Below are 9,445 nucleotides of genomic sequence, written 5' to 3'. Positions count from 1 at the left end.
CAGGCACCCCACAAAGTAGGGGCCACAACCTGGCACTCTCCCACCTATCAACAATGACTGGAACTGGCCCTGGAGGAAGGAGAACCAGCACAATGCAGTGCTACCATCCCCAACTTGCCAAGCCTGCCCAGAAGGGTTCCATGATTGGTGGTATCGAGTGCTGCTCCTGCCACAGGTCCTCCATGGTGCAATCAATGCCGTCTGTCCCCAACCCTGGTCTGAATCCCTAACTGAAAGGGGACTAGATAATGTTCACCCAGAGTTCTCTGAAGCTGCCACGCAACCACTCTTCACCTGGACCTTCCCTGGAAAGAGGAGCTTGCAGACCAGATGGAAACTGCCCCTTTGATTGATCCTGCTTTCTGGGGCTGGACTGGGGTCACTTTGACCTATCAGATGGTTTTGGACTCCAGGTTCCAGCAATCCTAGCCAACAGGGCCAGTTGTAGTTCAGCCTCTGGGTCTTCCTGTTCTGGAGAAATGGCTAATACACCCGATTTCTTTACAGCCCTTCAGATATTTGAATGTGGCTATTCCATCGTCTTGCTTCTCAGGCCAAGTAGCTCCTGCTCTTCATCCAAATAGCCCTTGTTCCTCTGCATGTGTCTGGTCTCGGCTCCCCTCTCCAACCAGAGGTCTGTTCCAGGGGGAGAGCCGCCTGACTTGGTGCGTGCCGTGCAGAGGGAACTTGCTGATGGGGCTTGAGAAACCCCAGCAGGTTTGCTTGCATGAACATAAAGTGATTTATACTCTGGACTTAATCCTTGGTAACTCTGCTTGCTACCTTACTAACAGTGCTCCATCACTGGAGGTTTTCACGAAGAGGTTGGGCAGCCATTTGTCCGGAATGGGGTCTCCTGTTTGGGCAGGGGTTGGACTAGGCGGCCTCCACGGTCCTTTCCAACTCTGTTATTTCCCAGTTAATCTGAAATTGTTTGACCTACGGAAAAGATGAAAACTTCTTCAATTTGCTCTATCGTGTCATGGAATACAACTTTAAGCAACTGTATAGCAAATAAGAAAAACTGAACAAGTGTGTGGCAAGTGATAGCCCCATCCTAGATGTCCAATAGCAGAACAAGCAAAGGCCGGCGCTAAGAAGCTTTCCTTTGAGAAGCCTCTAGAACAGGGCTCTCCAACCTTGGCAACCTTAAGCCTGGAGGACTTCAACTCCCAGAGACACGGGGCGGAATTCTGGGAGTTGAAGTTGCCAAGGTTGGAGAGCCCTGCCCTAGAAAGCTCTTCGGTTCTTTCCATGGTTGTCCTGCCCTCCTTTTAGCCTGGAAGGGGGCCGCCTCGTTCTGCGGAGCCAGCTAATAGGGGTGGGAGGCCACCGCTTCTCTGACTGCAGAGCCTTTTTAAGGGGGGTCACAGCCATGAGCTCCTGGCCTGAACTCAACAGTATCTGGGTGGTTCCCAGTAAAACATAATTTTCAATTCAATAATTTTTTTTTTTATTTAACTAAGTAACAATACAGTTGTGCTCCTTTTGAAAAAACATGGCAGGCCATTGGCTCAACAGTGAGGTCCCCTTGATGCTATTCCTGCACAATGATGAGGGCTGCAGCGGAGGAGGAGAACTGGCCCAAGCCACAGAGGAGGTTGGTTCACCAAGAAGCCAAAGGCCACGACTTTGAGGTCAGTCCTTGCCCAGCACGTGGCAAGAGAAGGTAGCTTAGTTTACTTGAGGCAACTTTTAAGGAGGTATATGGTAGACTAGAGGTGCCCAGAAGCTCTTTGTTTCGGCTAGCAGCAGCTTCTGACCTCTCCTTTGGCACATTTTGGGGGACCGGGGGTGGGGGAGAGAAAGTCCAGATAGGCTTTGTTTAGAAAGGATGCGGCTTCTATCCCGACCCAGGTGTCTCGGGCCTTGTCTCTAGGACCAGGGCATTTGTGCTTCCCATCCCCCCAAGGAAAGTCATTGTGAGAGACAACCCAGGACTGACAGAATTGCCCTGGCTTGTTTCTATAGGAACAAATTCCTCTTCTAGCTAGCTGGAAACGGGTGGAATAAAAAGGAAACATTCCTTCCAAGGAAACATTCTCCAGAGATTCTCTGGTGATGGTGCCAAAGAACCCGAGCAGCTCTCACAACAGCTTTTGTGTGTGGCAGGCCTTGGGACACAATCCCTGTGGCAGTTTTGGATTGATAAAAAAGGTTTTTAGGAAAAGGTCCCGGACTGTGTGAGGGAGGTAATGGTGGATGAAGTACATGAGCCACAGGCCTCTCCCTGGGTAATATTTTAGCAGAGGCTTGGGGGAAAGGAGGCCGTCAGTGATGCTGTCCACCACCGAGCTGAGGTCCTCCACAGCCATCTTCATGAAGTCCACAAACTGCCTGTTGATCTCCTCAAGATACTCCTCTCCGTAGGCTTCCAGAAGGTCGTCAGGTAGAGCTGCAAGGAGCTGGTCCTTCCTCTCCTTCCAGTACTCGGGGTTACAGCTGCCACCTGTTGTAAGGCAGGGAAAGGGAGAGAGGAGGAGAGCTTTACTTTCATAAGGCTCCAGAGAAGGCCGGTGTTTGTAAAACTCAAGATGGTTGCTAATGTAAAGCCTGGTCTTCCAAGAATCTCGGTTTGTATTTTTAAATGAGAGCAGAGGAGTGTTTGCCTGCTCTACACAGCATGCGACACAATCTCACCATCATTTTAGACATTCAGAGTCCTTGCTGCAGGTTCCACCCCAATGAGGGCCACCCGTCTCCTGTTCGAGCTCTGTTGTAGGGCTTCTGGAATACCCGCTCGTGAAGGAAGGTTAGCAAGGATACACAGGAAGCCCCCTGGTGAGCTTCCCCGAGAGTAGCTAAGTCATGCAACATGCAGAGAAACGTCCACTGATAAGGACCTCTTGGCATGACCAATTCCTGAGATGCATTTACTTTCCAGGGAAATTGCTGAGCTCAGAAGATTGCGGTGAAAAATCTCATTGGAAAGCAGCAGAGATCTTAAAGTATATGTCAAGTTTCTGTATGTGGGAGAAATGCACATATCCATACATAGCACAGCTATGTCATACACAAGATGATACAATATCGCCTATCTTTTTCTTGGTCTGCCTTGAAGAAGTATTTTGCAAACTGGATTGGGCAAAAGATGGAATAAAAATCAATGGCTCCTATTTAAATCACTTAAGATTTGCAGATGATGATGTTCTCTTCTCACAAGACCCAGAAGAGCTACAAGGCCACATACAAGAGCTGCACGAAGCAGGAGAACCATTCGGCTTAAAAATAAACCTGAAAAAGAGCCAGGTCATGTTTAATAAATTCAATAAATTCAAAGAAAAAAAATTATATCTGCAGAAGAACTAGATATAGTAGACCACTATATGCTGTATACCTTGGACAACAGAGATATACTGTATACTTCAATGGAAGGTGGTGCAATAAAGGAAATTGTTAAATGTGGTTGAGAGGCATTTGGCAAGCTAAGCCTAATTCTGAAGAACAATTTCCCCTTACGCTTGAAAAGTTTTCAATCAGTGTGTGCTACCTACTCTAATGTATGTCAGTGAAACATGGACATGAACCTCACAATTGATACAGAAGCTACCAGTGGCACAAAGAGCCATGAAAGATACATGCTCGGGATCACAAGACAAGATAGAAAGCCTGCACATGGATTAGAGAACAAATGAAAATATATAATTCCATCAAGAGTCAAAGAATTGAAATGGAAATGGGCCGGTCACATAGCAAGAAGAACTGAGGGCAGGTGGACCAAGACAGTCATAGAATGGATTCCACTTGATAAAAAGTGTCCACAAAAGAGACCTTAAACAAGACAGATTGACAACTTCAGCAAATACTGCAGGCCCAACTGACAACATCAGCAAATACTGCAGGCCCAACTGGCAAACTCAGGACCGTATTGGAAACATGTGGAACAGGCCTTCATCCTGCAGTGGATACAGGGGTGGGTCCTACTTACCTTTACTACCGGTTCGCAGCGGGGCCGTGCATGTGTGCTTGCTTTGCTTGCACACATGCTTTTCTGCGCATGCGCGGAAGCGTTTCGATGACATCGGGGTTGGTGGGCAGAACCTCCTGCCAGTTTTACTACTGGTTCTATAGAACCGGTGCGAACCGGGGACAACCCACCACTGAGTGGATAGACCATGGCTAGAATGAGGAGGAGGATACAGCACAGCATTTTCCAAGTATTTTCAGCCTTACCTGTTTTGAAGTACCCAGGAAAAATCACGCTCACTCTGATCCCCCAGGGTGCGAGTTCACAGTGGAAGGTGTCCATCAGAAGGCTGAGAGCCGCTTTGGAGGTCCCATAGCTGGCCAAGCAGGGGTAGGGCATATTGCCTGAGGGAACACAAATAAGCCTTGCTAGGCCTCTCATTGGCCATCCCAAAGGCTTCAAGGGCCTCCTCCCCAGAGATCTCCACAGGTCACTGTTATTGGTGAGCAGGATAACAGCCAGCAACTTTAATTGCAGTTGCATAGAGCACAATGCTTGGCACAAGGGCCTCGGTTCACACAATGCACCAAGTTGCTGTGGCAACCTGTCGTAGTCCAGGGAAGGGGAGGACACACCAGAGGTGGGTTTCAGCAGGTTCTGACCAGTTCTGGAGAACCGGTAGCAGAAATTTTGAGTAGTTCGGAGTATCAGTAGTAAAAATTCTGACTGGCCCCACCCCCATCTATTCTCTGCCTCCCGAGTCCCAACTGATAGGGAGGAAATGGGGATTTTACAGTATCCTTCCCCTGCCACACCCATCAAGCCACGCCCACAGAACCGGTAGTAAAAAAAATTGAAACCCACCACTGGGACACACCTATTTCTAGCGAATAAAGTTGCAGATAAAGCCCTCAGAAGGATCTGCTAAAGAACCAGAACCAGAAAACCACATTTGTTTTCCAGGTGGTTGAGGGTCACTCTCGTCATAGGCCTAACTCTCTCCTGTGGGCTCAGCCTGAGCAAGCCCCGTTTTCTGAAGGGGTTCCTTACCAGCCGGGCTGCTGACTGTGACGATCCTGCCATGGGATGAGCGGAGCAGGGGCAGCAGCCCTTTGGTCAGCTCCAAGGGCCCAAAGAAGTTCACCTCCATGCAGGTGCGGAAGTGGGGCAGCGGTGTCAGCTCCGCGTTGGCAATGGTGTCGTTGAACCCAGCATTATTCACGAGGCCCCAGAGACCTGCCCATTGAAACAAAACAGTGAAGTATGGAAATGCTCCCTGCAGCCTGAGAGAAGGAGGAGATTGGGGGGGGGCACGAATTAAGCCAAACATGAAGTCTAGCCCACGAAAACCAGTAATCCCTGGCAGTGGCTATTTTCTGATTGCTTCTTCTATGGGCAGAACAGTTGTCCTCAGAACATCTCAGATCAACTCCCTCCACAGGAGGACACGCTGGCCAGGGCCTGGGTGGAGAGACGTGGCCAAGAGCAAAGAGGGGCAGAGACCTTGGAAATCAGCACATTGGGGGAGGGAGGTCAGGTCAGGTCACATTAGGTCAATGGACACAGGAAATTCTGAAAACAGGTTGGGGGCACTTTCCTTTGGCATTTATAGGCCAGTGACTGGACACCATTTCAAGGCCAGTCGTAGTCTTCCCACTTGGAGAAGTCTCCATGATCCTCATCCCCTCAGTCAGATGATCCCTGGGGATCAGCATCTTAGGAAAGAGGGATAGCTACTTCTGAATAGACGGAGACTATTCAGCATCTTCTATGGGACCGAGAGCTGCTGAGGGCCAATTACCTGTCCTTCCGGTCTGTGCCTTGATGAACTGCAGGGCTCGCTGAATGTCCTCTGCTTTAGTAAGGTCCATTTTCAGGAGGGTCAGCCGTGGGGAGCACGTCTGCCGAAGTTCTTCTGCCCCACAGCTCTTCAGGTCCAGCACACTGGCATAGACGGTAAGCCCCAGCCTGTCCAAATGCTGGGCAGCTGCCTTCCCAAAGCCTGAATCGCATCCTGGGGAGCATAAAGAAAGAGGTGGGAGAGCTGGACAAGAGACCTCCTGCCCTGCCCTTCCATGGTTATTTTGAAGACAGAAACGATGAAAGCACAAAGGCGGGCCATATTGGAATATGTGGAAGAGAGGGGGCCAAGAATCAACTGATTATGGGACGATTATGCTTTACCCTTAAGGCTTCCAAGAATCTGTTGTTTTTCACAATTTTTAAACAAAGAATAATCACAAGTCAAATGGAGACATTTAAATGCACTGAATAGGTCATCACAATAAAAATCTTGTTAAGAATTAATTTCAATTGAATTAACTGTATACTTAACTTTCCCAGAGAGAATGATGGGAATTTAAAAACACTATTTGGGCCAGGTACAGGGTCCCCCCATGAAATGTATTTGTATAGTATCACTAAATGCCTGAGGTCTTGCTTATTGGGCCCTGGCAAACACAAGGAGAGAGGAACATGCAGAACCCAGAAATAACCCAAGTTTTCAAAATAGTCTGGACTCTGTGGTTGACTTCTCCCCAGTAAGAACTTTGCTGTAAACAGTGGCACAAAGGGAGGGAAGGGGGAGAAAAATTTAAATGAGCACCTCAATCTTGGAAGTGAAAGTATGACCAGAGACCTTACAATATCAACTAGGTTCTCTATTTTGACAACTTTTTGATTTTTCAGTTTTAATTATTTTTTGCAACTATTTTGGATTTTTAGAGTCCCCAAAGCACCGCAAAGCTCTGCATTGATCGATGCCAGGAGGCCATCATTTTGTCAGCCTCAAGATTACATCCTTGATTGAGCCAAACAATTTAATAACAAAAAGTAAAAAAATCATCACACCATCAAAAAAATGTTAACATCAAGAAACAGGTACCAGGAAGATGGTGGGACCCGCAGGGAGGTCAATCTGAGCCAAGTTGCTTCATCTTCAAGAACAGCACTTCAAAGATAGGCTGATATCACAAGGGGGTTGGTGTTGTGCTGTGCTTCCACAAATGAGCAATCACCAACTTTCACTCAGGTGCTGAGTAGAAGGCATTGTGGGGGCCTATCAAAGGTCTCAAGTTCATTATGGAAGAGCCCCTGTAACTCAGCTGCGGGAGAGACCCTTCTTCCTGTCTGAGCTTTCCAGACCCACTTCAGAATTTGGCATTTGAGGGTGTGGGGAGATAGGAGAGGTGGACTTCGATAGTAGCCCCAAAGCCAGAGGCCCTGGTGTTCTGTGCACCCAGAAGGCCCTATTCCCAAATCGGGCTGAACTGGGATTATGGAAATGATGGGAAGGCCAACCAGGCCTCGCTTGACCAGTCGGCTCAGCTGAAAGCAGTTCTGGTTGCAGCACAAAATAGTTGCCATCTTCTTTCATTACCATCATCCACAGTCGTTCTCTATGTTCCTGCACTTGCTTCTTCCCGAGGAGGTACCTTCTCCCCACTAACATTTTGCTGTCAATTCAGGGCAAAGGGGACCCTAAACCAGGACAGGAACGGCCCATGGAGCAGGGATGCTTCTCAGAAGGCCTAAACAGGACATTAATCAGACCCAGCAGAACGCCGCAGGGCAAGAGAGGCCCTCACCTCCCACCACATCAACACACCCACCCACACACACAGAGCAACTTCGTGAACTTTTGGAGCAGCCTAGAAATATGCATTTAATGTTAAACACAAAAGGTTTAAGGACAAAAATATAAAATAAGCAAAGCAAACATTAAAATGACAGGAAATAAAATCAGCATTAAAAATCACAGGTTTCCAAAGGATCTTCAAGAGCCGCCTCAAAGGAAGTGCCCAGCCACGGCTGATGAGGGAGCCTCCATTCCCGCTCAGCCAAGCTGGTGAAAGGCCCCAAAGCCCTCACGCCTGTTGGTTGGGCCTCTGGTCCCTGCACAGCCCTTGCCCAGGCCGGCTGCACCCGCTTCTCACCTATGCCAGGAGCCTGAGTGGCTTGCAGTCCCCACTGACTGCAGGGGACTTTGGGCCTTGGCCTGCTTTTCCCCTCGTTCAAAGCTTGGCAGCTTTTATGGACCATGGCAGCAGATCAAACATGGAACTGAGGTTTCTCACCAACCACTGAGTGTAAGAACAGCTTGTGTTGAGGGGGTGGGGAAGTTCTCTCAATTTGTTAATCCCATCTAATCAATGAGCTAATATTATATCACTATTAGTTTGCTTGGAAGGTGCAAGCATGAATTAGTTGTACGATACAGAGTATTATTGAGCATGCCCAGAAAATCAGTCACTTCATAAGACCAGAGTGTGGCATACAGCAACCAGAGTCTTAACAGTGCCACGCAGAGGCCCATCCAGTGGCCCAGGGTTGCCTCTTTCTGGATTCAGCCACCAAGTGGGGGGGGGAGGCAGAGCACCCATCACACTTTCTTGCTTAAATTACAACCAGCCCCATTTCAGAAAGGAGGGGGGGTAGAAAAAAGCAGAGAGGGCTGGGTGGCAGCCGGTCAGGAAACCCCCGAGTGGTGCGTCCTGCAAACTGTAATGTATCAGTGGAGGGGGGAGCCCCAGGATGCTTTCCTTGCAGGGGGGGAGGGAGGGCTCCATTCCTGTGACCTGCAACACTGAGAGCAGTCTGTCCTTCCGCCTGGGCTCCAAGCAGCTGCTCTTGGCCTCCAACCCTGCAGCGCAGAGGAGATGAGGCTGCCTCACACAAATGGAGAAAATGGCGGAGGGGAGAGGGGGGGACTCCTCCCCCAGGAGGGTGAGGAGGGGTGGACTTGACTTTCTCACGCTGAGCAGGAGGGAAAGGGGGAGGAATGAAAACAATCTGGAACAGGATGTTCTTTCCCCCTCTGATAGGTATGGTGATAGAACTTCCCTCTCCAGCAGATTTATGGCAACATTAACCATTAACAGCTGCCGGCTAGCTGCCAGCGCGTCAAGCAGTGGCTGCTGTGGGCTTGTGTGCACACCGGCTGCCACTCCCTTGGCCCGACATTTCCACCCAAAGGGCACCAAACCAGCCCGGCCAGCCCAGGGGACCTTTTCTCTCCTTGGCCAAACAGGGGCCACCCTTGAACTCAAGACTAAAGGAAAGCAGTGCTTTGACCTTTGCAATAATTTGCTCCCAAAGCAGCCAGTGAGGGGGAGCAAACCAATATTATCAATAAACCTGCATGCCTAAATGGATGTTTGTTTTCTAGCAGGATCCCTCTCTGGCTGGATTTCTGCACAGGTGATGCCTTCTACCTCCAGACTTTCTTCATCCAATCTTCCATTTGTAGTAGCGTCAGAGCTTACCGGACCCCGTGATCCTGTTACCGAACCTGGAGCAAGAGGCCATCTCATCCCTGAACTCACCTGAACCCATCTCTGCATTTTAACTGGTTTTTCTCTGGAAGGTCAGTCTGATGGCCTTGGAGAACAAACCCTGTGAGGCCACCCAGCTGATGGTGGACGTTAGCCAGGCCCCAAGGCTGCTCCTTCAACTACCCCAGAGGCTTCTGAGGAGGTGGGTAACCCCAGGGCAGCCTTCAAATGCCAAAGGATTTCTCTGCTGTTGCGGCGTTTCTAA

General features: G+C 49.3%; 1 protein-coding gene across 1 annotated transcript in view; it reads right to left on the bottom strand.

Moving 5' to 3' along the window:
• Nucleotides 1-1,471: 1,471 nt before the first annotated feature.
• HSD11B2 (hydroxysteroid 11-beta dehydrogenase 2) overlaps nt 1,472-9,445 on the bottom strand; it is a 29,848-nt gene continuing 21,874 nt past the window's right edge. The window contains exons 2-5 of the mRNA XM_070953172.1: nt 5,709-5,921; nt 4,958-5,143; nt 4,174-4,311; nt 1,472-2,449 (exon numbers count right to left, since the gene is read on the bottom strand). Coding sequence (XP_070809273.1) covers nt 2,088-2,449; nt 4,174-4,311; nt 4,958-5,143; nt 5,709-5,921 — 899 coding nt within the window. The 3' untranslated portion in view covers nt 1,472-2,087. The remainder of the gene's footprint in view (nt 2,450-4,173; nt 4,312-4,957; nt 5,144-5,708; nt 5,922-9,445) is intronic.

The sequence above is a fragment of the Pituophis catenifer genome, unplaced genomic scaffold, assembly GCF_029215685.1.
Source record: "Pituophis catenifer annectens isolate HBS135680 unplaced genomic scaffold, rPitCat1.0.hap2 SCAF_13, whole genome shotgun sequence".
Taxonomy (NCBI): domain Eukaryota; kingdom Metazoa; phylum Chordata; class Lepidosauria; order Squamata; family Colubridae; genus Pituophis; species Pituophis catenifer.
The sequence above is the reverse complement of the archived record's forward strand: the minus strand, read 5'-3'. Positions and strand labels throughout refer to the sequence as shown.